This window comes from Ambystoma mexicanum, chromosome 1q (assembly GCF_040938575.1).
Source record: "Ambystoma mexicanum isolate Mex_15411 chromosome 1q, UKY_AmexF1_1, whole genome shotgun sequence".
Classification (NCBI taxonomy): Eukaryota; Metazoa; Chordata; class Amphibia; order Caudata; family Ambystomatidae; genus Ambystoma; species Ambystoma mexicanum.
The window spans coordinates 470178410-470205118 of NC_090922.1; the positions used below are offsets into that span (position 1 = coordinate 470178410).

General features: G+C 45.8%; 1 protein-coding gene across 2 annotated transcripts in view; it reads left to right on the top strand.

Annotated features, from left to right (window-relative positions):
* Positions 1-26709, top strand: part of KCNN4 (potassium calcium-activated channel subfamily N member 4) — a 569890-nt gene that overhangs the window by 261595 nt on the left and 281586 nt on the right. For both annotated transcript variants that reach the window (XM_069640748.1, XM_069640755.1), the window contains exon 2: positions 10139-10234. In XM_069640748.1, coding sequence (XP_069496849.1) covers positions 10139-10234 — 96 coding nt within the window. The remainder of the gene's footprint in view (positions 1-10138; positions 10235-26709) is intronic.

The following is a 26709-nucleotide window of genomic DNA, read 5'->3' on the forward strand; positions in this document are numbered from 1 at the left end:
GGGAGAATGTCACTCCATTTTCCCGTCCTCTCGATCTGTCACTGCTTGCAAGCACAAGATCCAAAACCACCGTCCACATCCATCCATGCCTAGACTTGAGGTGTGTGCTACACAATTACAGTATTTACTGTGGTACTTGATCAGCTGTTTCCATCAACTACATTATATATAAAATTATATATGCAATCCTGATTTTTCCACTGTCAGTTTCCCTGTGTAATGGCAGGAGCAGGGATGACTCTTTATCACACATACCTTTAATACAATTATGCTGCAAAATATGGTGGCCCATTAAAGGCTGGTGCCCCAGAGACTAGCCAAGGGTGGCTCCCTCCATAATCAACGTGGTGCCAGCTCCCACTCTGCCACCGTTGTGATGATGTGCTGTTTGCTAGTGTTTAAATGTGTTATATTTTGATATTTCCTGTATCTTTTATTGAATATTGTGCCCCCTTGTGCCCCCTTGTGCCTGTCGCTTTTATCTTTATCTTATCTTTCCGGTTGGGGCCGAGGGATGCAATAGAGGGTATTGGCCCTTGCATGTGTTGGGAAGAGTAGTAATGTGGTACCCTGTGCTGGGAAAGACCTCAGTGCTCACATGTCACTCTGGAGGGTCGTTATTTGTTGGTCTGATTTTGGCATCCATTGCCTTATCTGTTTACCAGGCCACTATGAACTCATTGGCTGTTCCATAGCTAGGCACGAGGCTCTGGACCTCACTGTAGCACTTGGGAATCAGGGTTATGAAAGGGCTGTTCAGTGTGGTCATTCCTCTAATGTAGGAGTGTTTCACACATAATTGCCTTGGGTGATTTTTGCTTGTGGGTGGCTGAGCCCACAGATGCTGTGGCAACAGCTGTAATTCACAGTGTGGGTATTATGCCAGTCTCTTGATAGTTCTAACTTATACCAGAGGCACAGCATGATTTACAAAAATGAGGTGGTGTGTCTCAAGTTCACTGTATCTGACATGAGAGAGTTATGGAGCTGACTTTGTTCTACTGAGCACAGACATCGACACATTATTCCTCCTTTACCTTGGAGGACAGTCTCCATGACAACAGAGAGATGTGTGAACTTGTGCTTCCTGCTGGCGTCACCTTTACAGGCCACCTCTGGAAACTTTGCCTGTAAAGGATTCTTACATTTCCCTGGTATTCCAGTGTCCTGCAAATGTCGAGAAGGATGCTTGAAGCTGTTGGACACAGAGTGAGGGTGACCTGATATTTAGAAAGGCGTCACACAATAAAAAGGTTATCTTTATGAAGATAGTGACATGTTCTTAACATTAACACATACAACAAAGTGTATAACAAGGAGCTGGAAGTTTGTGACACAATCTCCATACCTAACTTAGTTTATTACACAACTTCTTTCAATGTGTGTCTGAAAGTGGTGAAAGTACAGTGGTGTTAAAAGGAATTGTTTCAGATTTGTATTATTTTGCATTCTGGGAAAATATATGAATCTACAAATTGAAAACTTAAAATATTTGTACCAACTACATCTTTTTAAGTGTGTGGCCAAGTGCATAAACAGTAGAGTGGGTTAAAAGCACTGCTTTACTGTTTACCCAAAGTGTGTGATCCTGGACAACTAATTTAATCTCCCTCTAGCATAACTACACAGGTGTCTAGTATGTATTACCAAAATCATTTTCCTACTGCCTGCATTGCCTACATATAATTTACAGAAAGGATTAGATCCACATGCCTCAGCATTACATTTGTTGTTGCTATAGTATCATCGACTTGTTTAATAAACCTGTATTTAATAAGCCTGTATTTAATAAACCTGTATTTAATAAACCTGTATTTATGAAACACAGAGAGGCTGTAATTTGACTCCTGAAACCTAACACTCTGAGTAGATGGGAGGGTAAGGAAAGTGTTAAGGTATCCATCCTCAGCAGAAGACCTGAGCAGTGCGTTAGTTGGAGGTTATGGGTTTGCTGCAATCAGTAACAAAATGAAGACAGTTGGTAGAGAACAGTTAGGATCTGGAGTGGCGGGGGAGGGCACCAATCTGTCAGTCTGCCTATGGTGGCAAAATTCCTTGCACCGGCCCTGGTTCGCTGCAGTGAGACTGAAATAAGTGAGTGTGTTGCAAAGGCATGCTTTGCTCTTAGCAGCGATTGTGACTGAATTAAGTCACTTGATTATCACTGGCAGGCTGTTCTCTTTGCCTTGAGTACGACTTGTGCAGGGCTGCCAGCGTGTGCTCTTTGCAGTCGGTGAGACTTGAATATGTACGAGCTGTACTTTCTGAAGTGAGTGAGTGAGACTAAAATAATTCAGGCCTGTGGGCTGCCTGTCTTTGCTCTCTTCAGTGTGTGAGCCTGTAATACACCAGGTATGTGTGCTGCCAGTGTGGGCTCTCTAAGTGAACCTGCTAGAAATGTATCAGGTGTGCTGTCAGCCATTGCCCTATGGAGTGAGGGGCTGAAATAAGTTGTGTGGTATTGCGAAATGTCCGTTTAAAGGACGTGCGTAGGGATCCTCCAGTGTGTTATTAAGCATGCTGTAAATATGCTGCACTTTCTGGTGCCATTTTAAGGACAGGGTAATAATTGTATAGGGTGCTGGCTTGCCCAAGCCCATTCCAACATGGTTACCTGTCTTCCAGGTATTTCCATCCCAGCAGGCTAGAGCCACTGCAGCAGCATTACAGGTACGCATGCAAATAATTAACCCTACAGAGGCAGGAGCATCATTAGCCACCAACACCTATAGGTCTTTTCCACCCCTCCACCCTCTCCTCCAACAGCACCACCCAATCTCCCTGGAGACCTGAAGGTCCATGCTGGAGACAAAAAAAGGCAGTAGGCATGGGGTGGGTCAGTAAAGTGCCATGGCCCTTGCATGCCAATGGCCTTAGCCCAGGTATCCCAGCTATACGTGGCACCAGCATGTTGGTCATTCTCACATCTGTGTTCCCTGTTGACTTTCCAACCTATCTCCAAGCTAGAACGCTTTAACAACACGCAAAAGAAGTCCAGAAGAATTGTCAGAAAACAACTACAATCAGAGTTTAATTGGAAACCAGTAAGTTACAACAGACATGCTTTCAGGTGAGGGTGGTAAGTACCCCACAGCCTGTAAAACTTAAACCGGTCGATGGAGCGGGGGTTACCTTGCAAAGTAAGGAAATGTGGAATCCCAGTAAAGCTCGAGCAGGGTTATCCAACTCCAGGCCTCGAGGGCCGAGAAACATGTCGGTTTATCAGGAAACCCCTCATTAAAATTCATGAGATAAATATACATACAATGGTTCTAGATGCATGCACATTTCCTCTCATGAATATTAATGAGAGATATCCTGAAAACCCGTCAGGAATCTCGCCCTCGAGGCCTGGAGTTGGACAACTCAGGCCTAGCAACACTGAAAGACTACGGCTCACCCTGCTCAACGGCTTAGTTCTAAATGTTATTACAGCACTGCGAAGCAGGAGCAATCCGGCATGAAGCGTTCTAGGAGATCACACATTGTTATTATTATTATAATAAAACAATATCCAGACAAATATCTCTAAGTATGTCTTCTGCCAGCGTTGAAAAGCCCTGTGAATCCTGATGTTTCAGCTGATATCATTTTGCAGTCCTGCACAGTTCTAGTCAGTATATCCCCCACTATGAATGCAGGACTAGGAGTAAAAAGAGGTAGAGATGCAAGCCTAACATTAGCACTGGCTGATCACTTTCCACTTGACGTGGGACTACATGAGATCACGGTCAACTCTCCACTGGTTCAAATATATAAACTTAAAAGTTCTCGCCAAATGAAATCTTCTGGTGAAGACGCCTGCTTCTTTTGTGTGCCATTGAGGCTGGGATGCAGTATGTTAATGATGTGATTAAAACGTGCAGTCCCACAAATAAATGGAACAGGCCTCATGGAACGCGATCTACAGTTTTAAGTTGGAAGGAAAAGGGTTCACATAGGGCCTCATTACGACCCAGGCGGTAAGTTACCGCCTGGGCCGTGACTTTACCACCATGGCGTAAACTATGTTTACGCCATGGTGGTAGGCGGACTTACCGCCCCATTCCGAGGTCGGCGGGGCGGTAAGTCCCCAATCCCCATTTACCCTTCCCCATTCCCATTTTTGCCCCATAGGGCATAATGGGAGTGGGGAAGGCGTTAATTACGCCACCGTAAATTACGGTGGCGTAATTAACTCCATGGTCCCTTAGCGCCATGGATTTTAACACCTGCTAAAAGCAGGTGTTAAATGCGCCATGGCGCTAAGGGACCTCGTACTCAGGCGGTAAGGGTCGGCGCTGTTTACGGCGCCGTAAACCCCTTACCGCCTGAGTTGTAATGAGGCCCATAGTCATTCAATGCAATTGATATTTCTTTCGACTTGCTAGCAGTTTGTATTGAGTAACTTGGGGCGCTGTGGGGATTTGTCATTCAGATACTATTGTGCCCAAATATGGCCCACCTGGCAGCATGACCGGTTTAGTGCATTTCTTTGCTTTTCATTTATGGGGGAATCCCCTTATACTCCACTCCCATGCCTCCCCGTCCAACCCCCCACTACTCTAAACATCATTATTTATTAGCACCCAGCGAGGCCGCAGGGGAGTTGCTAGGTCTGGAAAAGACCCGGGGCTGCGCTGATGTCGGAACTGTTGAGACTGGGGGCTAGCTAGTCTTTTGGCTGTAGCTCCTGAGATTCTATCCGGGGCTACAACCAAAAGATCAGGGGCTATAGCCCCCTCAGCCCCCCCCTAGCAACGCCCCTGAGCGAGGGACAATGAAATTGTAACATGTGATCTAATCGGCCCTCTCCGGATCGTTAACAACCCGACTAAGCCTTACCTGCACTTGTTCTGCATCCTTTGATGTTCTTTCCATTTACGCGTCTGTCTGCCCTGGAAAGGGTGAAGGGACTACGTATAGTCCCTTCTCCCTGTTCCATGGTGGCCATCTTCAGTCGGGCCTGTAACTATGGGCCCCAGGGCATTACCTGAATAACGCCACTCCCTCCCCCAGCTCAGGGTTTATTGCTTAAATATTCCCTTACCGAGCCCCCCTGTAAAAAAAACATTGCAGAAAATGTAGCAAAATGGCTGTTTCACCAAATGCGATGAGACAGCCATGACAAAATGGATGGGTACCATTATGCCTATCTCACCTCTGACCACCAAAACACTCAGCTGCGACTGCTGTGCCTACTGCTCTACATGGCTGATTAGTGAATGTTCAAAACCGAGGCAAAGTGATTGTCGGCTTCCTCCTCAGCCCCTGCTTTGCCAGCTGGCAACTTTTGTCAGCTGTAAAGCTGGCCAGGGAGCTTGACACCTTCAGCCATGCCCCTGATTTGCTAGTTCTGAGCCAAGAAGCCAGCTTTTAAAGCATGCTTTCCTGACTGGTGCACAATTTCGTTTTGATCTGCAACAATTAACTTTTTTCACCGGCGATTCACATCATATTGCTTTGTTTATTTTGTTGCCCTTTAATGTGTGACTCGCATTGTGCCATCATCATATACTGAAGAAAAGTATCCTAAAAAATGGCCGCCAAATTTGCAATGACTTGTTACCTGATGCACCACTGCCGCATCTGAGGCTTCTGCCATCTGTTGCTTCCCCTTAAGGAGCTAGTAGCCACCGGCAGGCTTTAGCCGCCCCCCACGAATCAAGACCTTCACTTTAAGGCCCTGTGAGGGGGTTTCTTGCACCCCCTCACATGAGCATTCAGGATGTTGCTCCCACACTTTTCAGTGGAACCTGGACTATCATGACTTTCTCACCTCCATAACAATTGGGTTAGTCCCCTCCAACTGGACACTTTCCTATCCCTTTGACGCTCCCTCCTTCTCTCCATCTCACCTTGTCTCGCATGCTTACAGCCTTTGATTGCCCTGTTTTTTCACCTACTGCTACCAATTTGATTTTAGCTGTGCTTTTGAATTTAGCTGTGTTTTGAATTTTGCTGTGCCCTTGTGGTTGTATTGAGTGCTTTTTCTCTTGAACTTGGTGGCCCAGTGACTGCATTGTGCTACTCTGACATGCTGGTCCTATTCACTCTCTCCCCCTCTTCTCCCCCCCCCCTCTCTCTCTACCTCACTCATGGCGCTCTCTGTTTCTCCTATCTTCAATAACTGTTTCTCCATTGACTATCCTTCCCTTCTCACTAAGTCTGACAGGAAGAAGTTCAAAAGGGATATCTTGGTCTCTAACCCTGGTCCCCCTATCGCTGACACCTACACCAGCGCTTCCTCCAGACAGACCCTCACAGACACCCTCTTAGTCGTTCCCTCTCCAGATCTATGGACTCTTCATATGGTCTTTGTGCTCTCTCCTTTCTCCTCTTCTCTCATTAATGGTGGCACTCCCTGGGAGGCCCTCCTGGCCCCCTTCGAATCCTCTAAAGTCATCATTAATGTCTACCGGAATGGCACTGTCTTGGTCCAAGGCCCTAATGCCAACCTACTCCTCCTTGATAGACGCTGCCCATGCCTCATCAATTTCCTTTCATCTCCTGCTGTCCCCTCTCTCCCTTCTTCCTTGGCTTCCTTGACTCCCCCTCTGGATCCCCCTTGGCTACCTTGCCCTCTCCTCCTTCCTCTCCTGCCCCCTCTTGGGCAGCTTCTACACCTCCGCAGGGCATACCTCTGATCTGTACCCCTCCCGGAAGTCCTTCAAAGATGGCCACCTCATCCATATTGCCACGCTCAACTCTCGCTCAGCCGCCAAACACTCTTCTGACATCTGACGCCTCCTGGAAGAACTTGACCTCGATGTACTCGGTCTCATTGAGACATGGTTCATGGCCAGCTCTGTCACGATCTTTGACACGCTCCTGCCTGATGGCTACAAGATCCTCTCCACACCCAGATCTACCCGGTCCAGGGGGGGGGGTGTAGCCCTGATTTACCCCTAATGGATTCCTGCCTCTGTCATTGCTATGCAGACCTACTCCTCTTTCAAATGCCTTGTCTGCAGGCTTTCTCTCTCTCCTGGCCACACCCTTACCGTGGCTACGATCTATCGGCCACCTGGCCCGATCACCTCCTTCCTCTCTGAGTGGGCAGACCTCTTCTCCTCCCTCCTGGCCTCAACCATTCAACTCCTCCTTATTGGTGACCTCAATATCCATTTGTATGCTCCCTGTTCCTCCTCTGCACTCTTTCGAGACCTCTACAATTCTCTTTCTCTTTCTATTCTCCCCTCTGGCCAAACTCACTCTGCAGCGCACACACTGGAGGTTTTGATCTCCTCTGACCTGCCCCTCTCCATCCCTCTGACCACTCCTCTCTCCTGGAGTGATCACTCCATCCTTTCCTCCCATCCCTCTCTCTCTCTACCCCTTAGGCCAAGCCAAATCCAATGCTACCACCTACTTTCTCGGTCTTCCGACCCATGCAACGTGTGTCAGTTGAGGCTTTCGCCACCACTTTCTCTTCCCCTCCTCCTCCTCTGGCTGACTCACATCCTGACACAGCCCTTTTCCATGCTCTACTCTTCTATTTCTGATACTCTGGATGTTCTTGCCCCTGTTTTAAGGATCCGCTTAAAACCCAAAGCCAAGTGCAACTCTTGGTATGACTCCAACCTAGCTACCCTTAAACGCAACTGTAGGGTGGCTGAGAGGAAATATCTGGCTTCTTGCACATCCTCTGACAAACTGGCCTGCCGTCTGCTCCAAAGGCAATACCGGCTCCTGGTCTGTACCAAGAAGGGAGCCCACATCCAAGTCTGCGTGTCTGCAGCATCTAAAAACTCGGCCAAACTCTTTAAAATCTGCAAGGAGCTGGCCAACCCTGCTCCAGTCTCTACCTCTCCTGGTGCCTCCCAGTACCTTTGCACACCCCTTGCCTCTCATTTCATCTAAAAAACCCAGGACATCTTCGCCACCCTTTTGTCCTCTCCTCCTCTTACCCCTTCGATATGTGCTAACTCTGGCCCTCCTGCAGCTGCCCCTCCCTCTTTCTCTTCCTTTCCTCTGTTCTCCCCTGATGAGGTTTCTAGACAAGTCTGAACTATGAATGTCTCATCAAAACAGGTTCTTCCCTGTCTGTCTAAAACCATCAAGGACCACATTGACACCCTTGCTCCTGCTCTGGCTGACTTTTGCAAACTCTCCTTTGCCTCTGGAGCCTTCCCCTCCCCTCTGAAGCACTCTCTTGTGTACCCTCTTTTCAAGAAACCCACAGCCGAACCCTCATGCCCGGCTAACTATCGCCTGATCTCCATTACTTCTTTCCTGGGCAAACTCCTGGAAATGTTGGCCATCTCGCAGCTTAATCTGAACACCGATTCTGTTGTTTGTCTCCATGACCATCAGTCTGGCTTTAGAGCTGCCAGAAGCATGGAAACTGCTCTCCTGAACATCTATGAAGACCTGCTCTCCAGCCTTGACTCTAACTTCCCTTCTCTCCTCATCCTACTCAATCTCTCCTCTGCCTTTGACACAGTCAGCCATCCTGTTCAACCGTCTCCATGATAACTTGGGTATCATCGATCAGGCCCTGGCCTGGCTGACCTCTTTCCTCTCAGATAGATCCTCCCAGGTCCAGCATGGGTCCTTCCTTTCCTCTATCACACTCTCTACCTGTGGTGTTCCTCAGAGGTCTATCCTCTCTCCTTGGCAGTTCAACCAATACCTGGCATCCCTTGCCCACTGCATTGCTGCTCTCTGCTCCAACTTTCAGTGCTACGTGGATGACACTCAGCTGGTTTTCAGGCATCCCTCCGCCACCTCTTCTGCTTCTCTCATCTCTGGCTGTCTGCTATCCAGGAGTGGTGTACTGCAATTGATCTCTGCCTTAATGCCAGTAAGGCGGAGATTCTCCAGATTTACACCCCTGCACCCTCCTTTTCTGTCACTCTCAGGCCGGCCTCCCTCTGCCCTCTTCCTGCTCCCACCTGTGAGACTAAGAACCTCGGGGTCATCTTCCACTGCACACTCTCCTTTTCTCCTCACATCTCTGATGTCTCTAATAAGTCAAACTAACAACTGCACCTCCTCAGAGGCATTCTCCCTTTCCTCTCCTTCCCCAGAGGTTTACTGTCTCTACAACTCCGGTCCTCTCTAGGCTGGACTACTGCAACAACAACTTATTAAACCTGCATGCTTCTACTCTCCGCCCTCTGCAACTTATCCAGAACAGGACAGCAAGACGTGTCCTTGGCCTTGGCCTCAAGCCCTGGGATCGTATCTCTCCAGCCCTGAAATCTCTGCATTGGCTCCCAGTGGCTGCAAGGATTACATGCAAGACCCTTTGCATTGTCCACAAGGCTTTCTGGGTCCTGGGTCAAACATACCTTCAACTCTCCCTCTGTAAATACCTTCCCTCGCAAGATCTTCGCTCCTCCACCTCCAACTCCCTCAGGGTCATTTGCTTCTCCAAGCAGCAAGTTGGGGGTAGATCTCTTTCCTTAGCTTGGGCATCCCTCTGGAAGAGTCTCCCTGATACTCTGAAACTTAAGGAGAACCATTTCCGGTTCCGGAAGCACCTCAAGCACTTCCTCTTTGTTTCTGCCTTTCGCTCTTTCTCTCTCATGCTGATCTGTCTGCTTCAGCACTGCGCACCTGGTTACTCTCTGATTTCGGTCCCAGGTCCCTGCCCACCCAGCCACACATCTGCACTGCCTCCTGGCAACCCTTGCACGTGGGTCTGTATCTGTAACCCTACAGTCCCCTTAACTGCACTTATCAGACACCCCTTGCCTGAGCTTTAAACATTGCACTTGCCACCTTGCTGGCTGCACTACTAGTTGCTGTTGTTTTTATCCCTTGCTCAGCGCTTTCCACTTCTCCCCTCTCCCTTGCTCTTTCCCCATTCCCTCTTCTCTACACGTGCATGTTCTCAATGTCACTGGGCCTAGTAAGATTGTTGTTTTGTCCTCCCTTGTTCCCCTCCCTTGCCTCGTCGCACTCTGAAACACTTGTGTATGAGCCTGATACAAATAAAATAAAAATCATATCATTATGTGAGAAGGGGTCTGCCTGTGTCAGCTGGACCGGCTGGATGCCTAAACCCACCTATGGGGCCTACCTTTTGATTTGAAGTTACATTGCTCTTTGAATTTAACTATGATCCAGTCACTGAGTCCTTCGAATTACTTGTGAAGAAGAAGGCCTGCTCCGTTTTTCAAACAATGTGATTTTCTCTTTGTTTCCGCAGTGGTTCGCGTATTTGTACATCTTGAAGTGTGCCATCAGCGTCACTACAGGACTACTCCTGCTCCTTATCGCAGCCTTCCACACCAAGGAAATCCAGGTGGGTGTTATTCTTCTGATAAATATTGTGATTTTCTGAATAAGTAGTGTACCCCCCCGCCACTCAACAACCCCGCTCTGAATATCCGCTCCGCTGGTCCCTTGGCGGTTTCAAATACTTGGGTGTCCCGGCGTCTCTATCTAAGTACACCCTGTTAGCTGACAATTACCGAGCTGTGGCAAAACTAGCTGAATCTAAAATGACACGGTGGCGCCATCTCTCACTATCACTGGCTGGTAAACTCTCCCTCATTAAGATGGTCCTAGTCCCTAAATTACTCTACATCTTTAGCAATGTTCCCATCTGGCCTGGGAAGCAATACTTCACACAATTGCATAATTCATGTGCACAGTTCCAATGGCACGCAGGGGCCGTACGTAAGAAATGGCTGGATATGACGCTCACATATGAGAACGGGGGATTGACGGCCCCTGATCTACTACTTTACTGGACGGTCGCACAAGACCAATTCTACACGCACTGGTACCTTGGCTCCTCGACTCGGGCGTATGTTAAATTGGAAACCCTGGCAGCAGCTGAAATCAACATCATGACACTGGTACTCCACCGCGACTATGTACCGGACGCCCCCATTGACCCTGTAGCAGCCATCCTGCTGGCCTGCGGCCGTTGACTGATGGCAACAGACGCAGCTTAACCCTATTACAAATGGCTTCCCATATGGCGATTCCCTGGATTGGAGCCCACAAATGACGCGCCCCTGGTCCACCGATGAGGGGCGTTGGGATATCAGGCACTAACCAACCTATTTCCCGATGGGAAATTCATTGATCCACAGACATGAAGGCAAGGTCACACCGGGTCTGCACTTGAATTGTTACAATTTATTTATTTATTTGTTTATTTGGATTTGTATAGCACACATCTGCCCAGGCATCATGGCGCTGAGGCAATCTTAACTTGTTACAGGCATACATGGTATATTTATAGAAAAACAATGCAGAACATGTTAGCATATATACATACAATTGTGCTTATATACATACATTTGTAAAAATACAGTAGGATAGGTAAGGTGGGGTGGAGTTAGTTAAACAACGTGGTTTTAAGAAGTCTGTGGAAGATATGGTATGAGTTCCTAAGCGCGGTGGGGAGTGCGTTCCAGTTTTTGGGTGCTAGGTGTTGAAAGCTCGACCCCCCGGCTTTGCTTCTTTTAAATGTGGGTATGTAGGTCTGATTGGTCATGTGTGACCTAGTGGGATGTGTTAAGGGTGATTCTTTCGGAAAGATAGGGTGGAGCCTTTGCGGAAAGGCATCTGTGGGTGATGGCCATGGATTTGAATAGTATCCGTTCTTTTATTGGTAACCAGTGGGCTTCTTTTCTGGCTTGGGAGATGTGCTCCCTTTTGGGGATGCTTAGGGCTGCTCTTAGGGCATTGTTTTGTGTGACATGCATTTTTTTAAAGTTTTGTACAGATGTGCCCAGGAAGAGGGCATTGCAATAGTCCAATTTGGTACCTACTATGGCTCTTGCTACGGCCAGGCAGTTTTTAGTGGATAGGAAGGGTTTAACGGCGTTGATTATCTTAGTGGTGAGTGCGGCAGAGGAAGCTATGGCATTGACTTGCCGTGTCATGGAGAGAGTGGAGTCAAGGTATACTCCTAGCGTTTTTACTGCAGTGGAGACTGTGATGGTGGAGTTATCTATATTGAAGGATTTGTACTGCGGTGGGAGTTTGTTTAGTATTTCTTTGGTGCCAACTAGTAGGATCTCTGTTTTGTCCCTGTTTGGGCAGAGGCCGTTGGCTGCCATCCAGGTTTGGATGGCAGTGTAGATCTTGGTTAGTGCCACTGCATCTTGTTCATAGACCCCTGTGAGAGGGAGCAGGACTTGCGTGTCGTCAGCATAATTGGTGTATGCTATGTGACGACGGTCCAAGTCATTGAACAGTGGGAGGGTGAAGAGGTTGTATAGGGTGGGTGCAGTGCAGGACCCTTGTGGGACGCCACAGTAGATGGTGGTGGGGGTAGCGCTCGCAGAGTCTGAAAAGACTTTCATAAGTCGACCCTCGAGGAATGATTTGACCCAGGAGATGGCTTCTGGTGAGAAGTGGGCTTCATTTTTGAGTTGCGTGCCTAAAATATCGTGATTGACCAGGTTGAAGGCGGCAGATAGGCCTAGCAGGAGCAGGAGTGCAGGTTTGCCTTTGTCCATGATGTCATTTAGTTGGATTTTGAGATCTAGTAGGGCCGATTCGGTCCCATGTCCCGGGCGGAAACCCGATTGCCTTTTTCCTAGAATGCGGTTTTCTTCCAGGTATTGCTGTATATTACTGGCTCCGAGCTGCCTTCCGTGCTAGATGGCCCACCTTCCCAATGGAACCTCCTGACGCTCCGGAAATCGCTTATATAGCCAACTCAGGGGGCACCCGAAGTGTGGTCTCCTCATTGTACAAGATGCTACTTAGGGCTGCTCCACTCCGGCCTTCCAAAGCACGCTCCGAATGAGCTGAGATGTGCTCCCACACTAATTGAGTATCCCTCAATTCCTGTCACCGAGTTATGCAGTTCAAACTACTAAATAGGCTGTACTACACCCCACTCAGGATCTCTAGGTTTACTCTCACTGACTCACACACCTGTGCTCGCTAGGGACCCTCACGGACATCACTGGCACAGGGATTGGCCCTGACCAGCTGGGGGTGCTGTTTGGGGTGTGGAATGATGGTGAGGCTAGACGTATGGCCACATTTTTTAACATTGGGTGCATGATAGCTAAGAATTGCATCCTACAACGCTGGAAGAATTCTTCTCCCCCGACCCTCCAAATGTGGCTTAATACACTTACCTGGGAGCAGAATTGTGAAGAAGAATTTCTCAATATGCTCCGAGCTCACTCCCGCCCTAGGAATATATGGGCCGCCTTTAATAGCTACCTTAACAATCGGGATGAGAGTGTATCTGGAAGTGACTCACCCCGGCTTTACAAGACTGATTTCATATAATATGCTGTCTCACATTTGACTACCCCTTTCACTGTGCAGATGATGCCCTAGCGATTTATGTACAATGTCTCTTGCTTGTATCTACTTTATTGTATGCTTTGCTGTGTCTGTTCGCTGTACACCTCTGCCAACAAAAAATAAAAGTTTCAAGTAGTGTACCCCCCGGATGCTGATATTGGTATTGCCTTTTGAAAGCTGGCAATACCAATATTGGCATCCGAGAAGCACTAGTTTGTTAATAACTTGTCCGCATACAATCAATGCAAGATATCCCAGGAAGTCCCATTTATGTTATGGACTATTTATTCCCGCTCAGTTAGGACAGCAATAAGCAGAAGTATTTTCAAATTATGACTTTTACTTATATAATTGAGGTTTTGTCACTCAAACACCATCAGAAAATAGTTTGCCCCCCAGGAAGATCCCGCAATTATCAGGAGATTGAAACATGTTGCAATTTTACTTTGTTTTATAAGTGGTGTGAATTTGTAAATATCACTGTAATCAGGCAAACTGTTTTTCTGTGACACATAATATTCTCAAGTTGAATTCATTTGATATGAAGTTTATTGAACAACCACACTTTTGGCCTTTATATGTAAAAACATGTATTTTATATGCATGAAATTTCCAAACAAGTTTCCTTTTGTCTCTCAGGGTGTCCTGCATTAACCAATCAGAGGCCAAATCCCAAAATGTTTGTTGTGTCCTACAAGAGCGTCACTCTCATTGCTGTCACTGCAGATGGTCAACAGTAGCATAAGGCAGGGTCAGGAGGGTGTGGCATGCTTGAGTGCGGTAAAGCACTACGTTCTTAGAAACATGAAACGATTTAATATATGTCGAACAAGGAGCCATTTGAGCCCGGTGTTAAAACAATAAAGAAACGGTGTGTGGCAGAAAAGAGAATTGGCTTAGATCTGGGTTGGGGAAAGAGATGGACACACTGGAGAGGGTAATAGATAAGTGGACTCTTCTCCTTTATTTCTGTTTCTGGTGGAGATTGTAGATATTCTGCACATCTTGGCCATCTTATACCCTGCAGCATTTGAGAATCCATGTCTATAAACGGTTTCTACACTTCCGTGTCTGCCCACACAGTGGTCAAAGTGTACAAAAAAGATAGTGGGCTATGCCCCCATTTATCCCGCCCACTCTTATCCTTTCTTCTTCAATACAAACACCCTCCTTCCTGGCCTCCTTCTGCTCTTTGACTTCACCTCCAACACCTTTTTCCACATAGATGCAGAGACCCCTCCCCACGACAGACATTCTTAATTCCCCGGGCATTGCACTTCCCATTTCAACCAAGACCTGGGGTTTTGCGTAGATTAGCAACTAGTAATGCTGGAAGCTTTGTTGGTGCCAGTTCTTCTCCCTGAAGCAAAGCTCTGCCTCTCATCGACCCGGAGAAGTCTTCCAATAATGATTCCCTCCCCTGGATCAGCAGGTAGAGTCAATCGCCCTCTTCAAAACTTCCTGGGGCATACCTGAAACTCTTGGGCTCAAGATATCTCATCCTGAGAAGGGCTTTGTGTTGTGAGCTGGGGTTGCATGTCTGCTCGCCTTCGTGCTCACTCATCTGGGACATCCTGCCTTGTGGCAATGCTCCCGCAGTGGAGACTGGGTTTACTGCAAATGCTGAGGCCTATGTCTACTCTAGAGGTGCGTGCAGACAGGGTAGGGCCAGAGCGGGCAAGGCCCACCCAAAACCTGTACTTCCCACTTAGCAGCGCTGTGTGGGCATTTACAGATGTTATCATCACTGGGTGAGCCCAAATGCATTAGATTCAGGCCCCACTTGCTAGACAGTCCTGGCTACGCCTCTGGCTCTAGAGGCAACCTCGACCCATTTCATGGGTTTCCTGAAGACTGCTCTGCTGCTGCACCTGCTGTTCACCTTCATGCTTTTTTGGGGGAGGGGGAGGATAAGTTGTCCTTCATTGTGGATCCTGAAATCCTGGCCTGTCACCTCCCAGTACAGTGAGTTTGCCACCGTACAGCTTGAGACCTAGTGGTGAAACCATCTCTCTGTTGGTCTCTGGTGGTGGAACCCTGGCTTGAAATTCTTCTGTGTGTGCTTCTAACCCCCTTGCTAAGTGACTGCCTTCTTTTTTCGACAGAAATCTATTAAGGAGACCTTACATATGGTGTAACCATAACCGCAGCCAAACTACACATTTCTTCCAGTTGAACCCCAGAGATAGAAATCCTGATCTATTCAAATGTAAACATTTTATTTACTTCAATGGAACACTTGTTCAGGGACTTGGTTTGGGTTTTTTAAGACTGCTAGTTGAATTTTATATACGTACCTATATGTGTAAGGCTGAGATTTGCATCTGTGGTTCTGGAAGCACCTCAAACCCTTCCTCTTTCCTTCTGCCTTCTCTCCTCCTCTCCCCAGCTAAATTCTTAGCTGAAACTGAAACTGCACTGGTTCCTGGCCACCCTCTGATCTCGGGCCCAGGTCCCCTCCCCCGCCAGTTGCACACCTGCACTGCCTCCCTGGTAATCCCTGCACTTGTTGACTGTTTTCTGTATCCATACAGTCCCCTACCAGCACTGGACACCTGATGGCTGCACTTACCCTTGCACTTGCCACCAGCTGGCCGCACTTTTATTTATTGCTGTTATTTATTCTATTTATTTTTTATTGTCGATCCCATGTACTGCACTGTCCCCTCCCCCTTCCCTCCCGCACTTTTCCCCTTCCACTTTCCCCTGTACTTGCGCGATCTCAATGACACCTGCCCTAGTAAGATTGTTATCTCTGTCTTCCCTCTGTCCCCCCTCCCTGGACCTCGTCACACCTTGAAACACTTGTGTATAGGCGCGTTATAAATGCCATATCAGATCATGTAACACTTCCTCCCACCAGAACATTGCGACTACTGATATTGTCTTGCTCGTGTTTGAAAGTGTTCTGGGTGTCCCTTTTCGGCACCCTTACTGTTTGATATCTTTGACTAGTTCCTCTCTCTCCAAATAGTGAAGTTGTACTGCTATGTCAGGTTTGGATTAACTTGAAGGGATGCCCTGCACACTATCAGGGATGTCATTTGGAGGTTGCCAGGGGTCTGACCTTTAACCCCTATGGCCTCCTTTGCGTCCCTTGTGGACTCCCTTGATACCCGTGGGAGTTTTTATTATATATATATTTTTTTAAAGGAAGCTCCTGGGCTGTGGCCAGCACCATGTGGCTCGTTGTTTCTGGAGTGGTTGGCTTTTTTGTTCAGGCCTCTTAAAAAAAACAGGGGGTTCTACAAGTGTAATACTTTGAGCAGTGACCCTAAATGAAACAGAATAAGAATAACAAATAATGTGTCTTTCTGGAATTATATACAATAATTGCTAGACTCATTAAAAGTTTATTCCAAGCGCACTTCAGGTGGTGAGTCACTGATTTAGTCTGTTCTTAAACACCTCACATTCACAATGCAGACAAAATATTCCAAAAAGCATTTAGAATGGAATAAGCTTCCGTTTTGGACTATGTATTTTGCTTTTCACAAGTTGCAGTTATAGCATGTTTTTTTCTTCCGTTGTCTCTGTTACGATCATCACAAGACATTCCATCTCAGTTTCCTTGTTCACTTGACAAAATCCTGGTGCCTAAAAGCTTGGGTAGAGTTTATAAATGTTTGACCATAGCACATAAAGAGGCCCTTGAATTCATTGTGACACAATTTATTCTTTGTTGTAATGTGTCTATCTTATCTCCCTGGCATGCTGTTCAGGATGTTTGTTTGCATGTATGAGGTAACGAGTGACCAGAGTACGGGATGCCATGTGAGTGCGCTGTTTTCCCTGCACTACTCGAAAATTCTTTAATACAGTTATGAATCCTCCCAATCATATGTATTTTGCCAGCCTCTGAAGCCTGAAAAGTAGATCCATGCAGGATTGACGTGTGGCCAATTTTGCACCAGACCTGCAGATTAACTGGCCTGCTGTTAAATCTCAGTTAAAAGTTTAATGGCATCCACCACACAGTGTAATTTGCTTCCTGACTTTGAAAACGTTCGGACATGCAATAGCCAGAGAGATAGCTATAGTTGGTAAGATAGCTCAGTGGGTTGAGCACTCGCTGCTGCGATGTATATGTTATCTGCAGGTTGCAGGTTGAAATCCTGGCAAGGCCAACTCTGCCTTTCATCCTTCTGAGGTTGATAAATGGATACAAACACAGGTTGGGTGATATTGCATGTATATTTGTTCTACATAAAAGGCTTAAACTTGATTAATGGTTTTAAGAGGCAAGCATCAGAAAATCCAGAAGATTTGATCACGGATGGCTCTTGATGGATTATCAAATGAAACAAAAACTAAAGAAGATTGATGGAATAAAAAGTAACCATACCTACAACAAAACTTTAGTCGAAAAGAGAAAAGAATATTGAGCTCTGCTAAGGCTTCTTAGGAAATAATTTTTCCCAGGAAATCGCGAAGCTATAAGAAAATGCAAACAGATTTATAAAAATTGGCTCAAGACAACAAGAGCGAGTAGATTACAGCTAGAATGGAAGAAAATGCTTGCAGCCATCAATACCTGTAATCCCAGATACCTTTGGGACATAATCAATAATCAAAAGGATTTTCAATCAGCAGTTGGGACAAATCAAGTCTCAGAAGACAGTTGGATTAGGCACTATACTTCCCTTTTTGCAAAGATTGAGAGCTCGGCCAATCAAACCAAGCAAACAACCAATCAATCTTGGTCTATAAAATTGGATTGCACAGAAATATATGAGATGATTTGTAAGCTAAGCTCATCTAGGGCAGCTGGACCCAATGGCATCTCCAATCAAATACTAAAAGACAGCAAAGATAAATGGGCAGATTTCATCAATTTACTTTTCGAACAAATTGTTAAAACCAAAACTATTCCATCAACATGGAAAGAAGCCGTTATGGTACCCATTTTTAAAAAGGGCGACTGCAGTGACCCCAGGAATTCTAGGCCTATAGCCCTTCCAGACTCTATAGGGAAGCTTTTTGCTTCGATATTATTACATGATTTAAAGAGATGGGCATTAAAAGAGACTATCTAAGACAAGAGACAATCTGCCTTCGTGAATGGAGTGGGTACCTCCCCAAATGTATTCATTTTGAACTTCTTGAAAGCAAAGGCACTCGAAACTAAGAGAAAAGTTTATTTGGGGTTTATTGACCTTGAACAAGCTTTTGACTGTATAAACCGAGAACGATTATGGAATAAATTGGAGAATTGGGTGTGCCCGGTAGATATTTTGGAAGCAATTCAAGCATTGTATTCAAATACATCCATTCAAATCCAGCTTACCAGAGATGGCACTTTAACTAAGAAAACAAGAACTTTTTGGGGAATTAAGCAAGGATGTGCCCTCGCGCCTTTTTTTTGTGCTCTATCTGGCAGACATGACTGATTCACAGAATCAAATTAGAGCTTTTCCTCCAACAATAGAAGATGATATAATTCCATGGATTTTATACGTGGACAAATTAGTCTTTGTCGACCTAACACCTATTGGGCTGCAACGAAGGCTAAATGCAATCAAAAAGTATCGTGATATGAATGAAATGGAATGACAATCAATGTCAGTAAGTCCAAGGTAATGATCATGCAATCTGCCCAAGGAAACAACAAAGGGGCAACTTTTACGTGGAAAATAGAAAATCGTCTGCTGGAATCAGTAGACTCCATCCTCTATTTAGGAATTTGCATTAATAAGAACATTAATGAATCGGGCCACTATTCATTAATTAGGGAAAAACTCGTAAAACTGACGAATCAAGGAAGAGCACTTTACCATCGATTTGGCACTTTTTCCTTGAAACCAATTGCCATCTTTTTAAATCAAAAAGTAACTCCTGTGATAACTTATGGAGTGGAAGCACTCCTGACTCTGTTTTGGAAAATCTGGGACTTCTGTGAGGCCTTCTTTTGGAGGAAAATATTAAGGTTACCGAACGCTGTACCAGTAGCGGTAATACGGTATGAGTTAAGACTGCAATCCTTAACGTCAATTGTACTTTGGAAGACTCTATCAATGTTCCAAAAATGTATCAATGACAATCCCCCAGCACGTTTTGAGATACTAAAAGGGATGGTTGCAAACAAAAATAAAAATCTCTCAAGATGGAAAGAACGTAGTAAAGAGTACTTGATAAACTTGACAACTGACTGTGATACATTAAAAAACAATCCAAATAGGTAAAAAAGGCTATCTTTATAAGAGACTGGATAGAAACTATTGAATCGAAATGTCAGAGTAAGATGTGTCTGAATATCATCTGGGAACGTTGTAAGGTCAACGAGCTGCCAGGTTACTTGATAAAATGTCCCTCGCTATACTACCATACTACAGAGATTTGTTGTTAAGGTGCAGGTTAAACTTCTTGCCATCAAAGGAACTATTCCTGGCTAGGAAGTTGATAACGGTCCAAGATGCAGTTTGTTGCTTTTGTGAAGACCCAGAGATGATAGAAACAACCAAACATTTGTTGCTGTTTTGTCTGAAATTAATTGAGGAGAGATTTGTGGCTCTGCAGTTTTTACAGTTGGATCTTGATCGATATGGAGAAGATTTCACCTGGGAGAGATTTCTGACGGCCACGAAAATAGGGTGAACAATTGGCGCTTTGAAATTTCTCGAGAAATTGTTGAAAGTTGATAATGTTTTACTGTAAATAAGGAATGAAGAGTCAGTTCAGTTTTGCTCCCTTTATACATGTTAAAGGTTGGAATTTATACAACCAATAAAACAAAGGTCTGAAACAGGGTTGCCCCATCGCATCTGAACTATTTAATTTGTTCATCTCAGATATACATTCAGCTTTTTTGGACATAAGAAACTTTCTGCCCTCACTAGCTGGGATGCCACTTGGAAGACTCATTTACGTGGACAACGTCGCCCTTATTGATCAGACACCGGTGGGCCTACAGAGACAACTAACTGCCCTGCAGGCATATGTCACTTAAAAATGGCCTTAACATAAATCCCAAAAAATCTGCCATCATGCCTCTTGGCATTCAAAAAGGATCGACTCAAATAAACAAATTGTCTTGATCCTTATTAGGAGTGAAAATTCCAGTTGTTCAGTCACTCTCGTATTCAGGAGTTTGCCTAAACACGAGCAAGATAGACGCCCCTAGATTTGCAGCACTGGTCAAAAAGGCAGTGAACCTTGCAAACCTAGGAAAGATACTCCTGGATCTATATTGTGGGTTTAGTTTTATCCCACTAATTACATATTACAAAGCTAATGTTGTTCCCATCTTGACATATGGAGCAGAAACCTCCCTAAATTTTGACATGAAGAACTGGTCAAAATTAGAAGGGAGTTTTTGGAAAAAACTACTGCGACTTCCTAAAGGCACCCCAATACAGGCCGTTCGGATGGAATTGGGTTTAACTTCACTAGCAGCAATAGCCAAATGGAAAATGCTTTCCTTCTATAGAAAATGTATAGATGAAACGACGAAAGCAGGATTTCGGTGCCTGAAAAAAGCTATAGATGAACTACTAGTAATAATTCAAAGAAGCCTTGCAGTAGATACTTGACTGTTGAACTTTCCTCTTTCCGCTTGATCAAATGTCAATTCTGTTCTTTTTCTTTCTTCTCTTTCTCTTGTTTCATTTTAATGCTTATTATGATGTATTGAAGATCGTGATCAAAGGTTGCTAATTATTATTATTCACGTAAATAAATTTAAAATAAATAAATAATAAAACAATAAAAATAATAATAATAAAGGGCTTAAACCTAAGTGCTTTATAATAACACATCATTTTCTTTTAGCCTTGGACATCTGCTTGCCTTCACTGTAATTTGGTAACATGGGCCTATACACACTGATATTAACGATACATATGGTGATCCATTCTTGTATGAAATGTATATCACATCACAGTGATATCGTAACCATATTTTTCATAGTGTACTTAGGAGCAATGCTATGTGATGCAACTTCCTGTTTTGTCAAGGGGTGGGGTCAAGTGACATGACTTCTGATGCTGACATCAGAGGTCAAGGTCATGTGATGTCCCTTCTGCTACCCCTGGCATTTTGGTGAAATTATGTCCCTGCCACTATCAACAGTTTGTCTCTCTGGACCCAGGACCAGCGATATTAAAGAAAAACTCATAACAGCAATGGTACCACAGGATCCACCCAGGGTTTCCCATGCCCTTCACTGTGTATATACTGGCAGTCAGGAGCAGTCTCTTCCATGCTGGCATACGCACAGTAAAGATCACTGATGATGGTCTATGTTGCAGAAATAGCAACAACCATTGCCCCCTTGTCCACATGTCACCCTGCCCTGTCTGTGTCCCTCCCGAGCTTCCTTGAAGTCTCTACTTGCATTCCCCTGGCATTTGTCTTACTCCATCCTGCATGCTCCATTCCCTGCCTCACTTCCTCCACTCTCCCTTTCCCAACCTGCCTGCATCCAACCCTGTTCTTTACCCTTGCCTACAGGCACTCTACTCTGCCATGCACCCGCCTTGGTTGCACCGTTCCCAGCACTACCTTTCATCATCGCCCCACTCTAAATCCAGGCCATCATTACCTGCATAGGGCATTGCAGTGGTTGTACCCTGCCCTCCTTAGGATCATCTTTCCATAACTGCACCTCTCCCAGAATTTCACGCTATGCAAGCTCCTATCCACAGGGCACCACAGAGTGCATGCTACCCTCAGCAATGTACTGCTGTCATCTGCTATATGGCCTATGTATATCTTTTATGATAGAAATGACATCCTTATTGTTTAATAAATACAAATATGAAGAGATAGAGATTTGGAATTGTAGAATGTGGATGTACACATTGGAGATTTCTAGCTTTGCACCTACCCTGGAGAGCGATGTGTCTTATTCTCAGGTAGGCCTTATCTGGCTTTGTCATGATTCCTGCCCCTCATGTCCCCAGCCCTCCAAGATGTCAGGCTGGAGCCAGGCCACGATCAACTACATGGCCCTCAAGGGCCTCTCCATCCCTCCAAAGACCCACTTGGAGTGTGACTTGGCGCTTGTGGCACCAGACTAACTCACTCCCATAGGATAATATTGGGGATTGGACTTGTAGTGCATTGATGGGGACAAGATGGATGCCCCCACATATTTCGGTTCCCACAACTGCATGTGCAGTCTAGTCTTTTGTGTGGGGTTCAGCCCAGAGACACCTGGGATACCCAGAGACTATTTAAGCCACGCCCAGGCTGAGAAACATGCTTTGTGTTTTCTGCACCTGCAGCGTGACACTCACCGTGTTCGGATCGGTCTCCAGTAGGCCTGCATCTTTCTTCTGTGCTCAGCTCCTGAAAGAACAAGAACACCTTTAGGAACAGCCTTACCTTGCGGCACTTCTGCCCATCATTCATCGCTTCTTCTGTTCTGCGGGCATCTTCGGTGGTGTCATTCCCATCCCGGCACGCCGCTTCCTAAGGAAAAGGGAAAAGAACATAAAAAAGGCATTAGTAAGCATTCAGCAAATCTTCGTTTATTTTTAAAGACAGTACGAGCTTCAAACGCTTACCTGAATCCCAGCTGCTCTGAGGGAACTCTGTCTCCAGAACTTCTCATCCATCTGCAAGAGGGAAAAGACACTCCAGGTTAGCGTGGAAACAGCTAGAGGCGCCGCATACCGCGCTTACTCACCGTATTTCTTCTTCATAACCGGCATCTACGCTGAAAACGTTGAGGCACTTAAAAGACACAGAAAAAGAGCTCAGTTCAATACAAATATGAAAGGGTTGCATCGTGCATCGCGCTCTCACTCACCTTCAGCGCTACTCATCTCAGCAGCACATCGCCATCCCCGGACATCGGCCATCATCTAAGGAAGGAAAGGAACGAAGTTAGAGAACTGTTCAAAAGACTCATTATACTTACCTGTCGGACTCTTGCCAGTGAAGTAACTAGGCAGCAACGAGCCTGAATCAATCAACACGGCCCTGCGCTGAAAGCAGGATGGAGAGCACACTTTCCAAGAAAACAAGGTGAGCTGTGGATCAAAGGGAAGGGTTGGACCCCGGGGAAGACGGAGTTCAAGCACACAGAGACAATGGGAGTTAAACTCTACCAATCCTATGTTTCAGGCCCAGTCTCCAGTCGAGTAGACTCCAGGGAAGGGTTCGAGGCCGTAAGAGGTCAGAACAGGCTGAGTGACGTCCCCGTGGATAGCGTTACAGCCTTTAATAAGGATGCTGTGTGTCGAAACAACTTCCGGGCACCAGTGGTCCAGGAATGAATATCAGTTTCTAAACCATCAAGCAGCCCCATACCTATAGTACACCAGAAGGGATCCAAACAGATTGGAAATTGTTAGGTAAGAGTTTGTAGAGTCCAACTGGTATGGGACTTTACAAGACTTATCTCTTGGTATTAGGTAACCCACCTTTTAATATAGGCCTGTACTACACAAGTTCGTAGTGTGACTAAGCAGATAGGCTTATCTTAAGAGAGGTAATGTGAGCTGTAGAGCTGTACAATGAAATCAGTAAATACAGGTATCCAAGTAATCACTTACATACTTAAAGTTATAGTATACATATTTATTTATACATACACAAGGATAATTAGACAATCTTTAAAAAGCAGCAACTAATAGTAACATTAATCCTATAGTTAGGATTCAATTCAACAAGAGCATTAAAGCAGGTTTGTAAACTTTTTCACATGCATATTCTAGCATACTGAGTGACGTCATTTGAGGTCAGTAATAACACTTATTTGTAATCACCTTTGCAATATTGAGTTATAAGGAGGTAAAAGTTATAGTTAGATCAGAACATATTTGCACTTAGATTCTCCCAGAGGGATGTAGGCATTCTTTTATCCCAGCAATAACAGTGTTCAACAATTAAAACCTGTAAAGAAACAAGCGCTGCAAAAGCCAATAGGTTCAGAAGGGAGCCGTTAGGGAGCCAGGACAGCCAAAGTCAATGGGTTAGTTCAAAGGTCTGATGCTCTCTTCTTAGAAAATGTTTTAGAAAAGTCAGTAGTTAAATAGAAAATCACAGAAGCTCAGGAGGAGCCACCTTGAAGAAGCACAAGCTGGAAAGCCAGTGCAAGTTGAGGTCAACTCCAAAGGGGCTAAAATAGTACTCCCTAAGTTAGGAAGCACCGCAATTGGCAAAAGGTAGATGTACCCCAAACCCCACGGTATCTGTGAACTGAGGAATTGGTTCCAGCTGGATGCCTTCCTGTTGCAGTGTAGCAGACCCTTGTTCCTGGTCCTTGGTCGTGGTGACAAAAGGGACGATCTATGATGGGTTCCTGCGGCAGCATTCCGGAGAGGGACTGCAACAATGAATTTTCCTTGATTCAGCTGTCTTTTGTGGTTTTGGTGCCTTTTACTCAGCACTAAAGGTAAACAAACAGCTCCTGTTAGAAGGTGCTTGATCCATCAGTCCTGGACTCTGGTGAGGGGACTGTGGATGAAGATTTCCTGCTTCTGTAAGGTTCTCTGTATACCCACAAAGGTTTTGCCAGATTTGCACTTCCAAAGACATTGCACTCGGTGATGGTCAGGGGTCATCAGATATTGTGATTTGCAGCCTTGGAAAAGTCACAGCAAGTCGGGGGTTGCACCAAAATGAAGCTTGTCTCACGGCTAGTTGGTTCCACCAACCCGAGGGAGGAAGTCATCCCATGCGGGTCTTCCCAGTTGAAACGAAAACAGGGTCAGCACAGCTGCAGGACTTCACTGAGCACTTCGCGGTCCAGGAGGATGCTTCTGGCATCTCTTCATGTCTTCATCGGATGCTGTCCACCAGTGGTCGACTCTGCCTCGAGTCCCAAAAAACTCACATTATTCATTCACAGCACTAGGCTGTCAATCACCCAGCAGGGTGGCTGTCCTACTGGACAGCCAGCTGGCCAATCAAAACTGGTTTCACTCAGGCACACCTACAGACAAAGGACAGGGAAGTTTCAGGACCCTCCCACACTTCCTGCCTTTTCAGACACACTGGAGCCTGGGCGGGCTTCAGGGCTGAAGCCTGCCAAAGGCAAAACACACAAAGGACTCAAACCTGATTCAAACAACACAGTAAAAGCACAGAAGGAGTTAACTGACAAGAAATTGTGAAAAACGAAGAGAGGGGCAATTTTGTGAAAACGGTCACCATTGGGTGCTGTATTGCAGCTCTGGAATCAGCCTGCAGATACATGGCATAAAGTAGCAAAAAAGAAACCACTGCCACCAGCCATTCAAGTTAGTTAGTGTAACAGAATGTTACATGAGAAGTAGGATAAAGGAGTTACAATGTAACGCCCAGCACTCCACATAGGGTGGGGTGTGCTGGACCCACAAAAGAAAAGGTAAGTAAGACAGGAGCTCACCCAAGAAAATGTAGTTAAACATTCAGAGAAGTCCAAGTGACTTCTCAGTGGCACTGCAAAAAAGGTGCTGTGTGTCACAATGCAAAAAGCAGATGCCTATGGAGTTTACCAGACACCATTAAAAAGTAAGAAACACAGGCCAGCAAAAGAGTTGGGGGTCTCTAAGGTTAAAGGGAATTGGCATAGAAATGAACATTCACCCTAACAGAAACCCAAGTAAGTTGTAAACCTGCTTGTCCAATTTTGGTAATGTGGATGGAACACAGGCTTATCTCCGCAAGGTTGTGGATCGTTGGTTAGTAGCAACAAAGCGAAAATTCAATTATTACCCAATGATAAAAGGGACTGTCCAGTCAAGGTTGTATAACAATATCTACTTTATTATTATCACAACAAACAGTTTAGGCACACTACAAAGTACAACCCACCCTGTAAGGGAATACAGAGGACAGGCAGTTTCAAGAAGGGAAAGGGATGCACTCTCGATACTGACAGGAGGGTAGTTGGTAAAGTAAGTAATCACAATAGTTCAAGGATACTTGGTTCAGCACAAAGGGAGCAATGGGTTGTAAAATCTCACCAGGGGCCTTCGGAGAAGGACCAGGGGGACAGAACCACAATGTACCTTATGCTTGTAGAAGTTCTTGGTGCTCGACAGCGCCAAGTCGGTTTCAGTGTGGTTTGCAGCTTCTGCGACAGAGTTCAAGATGGAGAAAGCTGCCGGTATATGGCGGCAGGCATTTCGGCGAGCGAGGCTGGACAGATGGCTGCAGGCTGGCCTACATGGTGGCTCAGTGTCAGGAATTGTTGTCTCAGTGCTGGTTGGCAGGTTTGTAACACTGGTCGAGGCATCTCGGACGACATTAGTGACTGCAGCATGACAACAGTCAGCGGTGCAGCCGGGTTCCAGCTCAAGGGGCTCAACTGCCTCGAAAGTGTCCTTAAAAGTGGACACAGGTTGATGCTTGTCGGTGCACTCATCCTAGCTTCTTTGCTGGGCTGCTGTCGTCCTTTAAGGCTGACGGCCCAAAGCTGAGGACAGTGTTGCAGGCACCGGCCTTGTCCGTGGTTTGGTTCAGTGACTCTCTGGTACTTCCCACCTAGGAAGCTTGCTTGCAGAGCCTAGCAGGGCACGCTGTGTGCTGGCTGGATACCGGTTCAGGAGCTACTAGAGG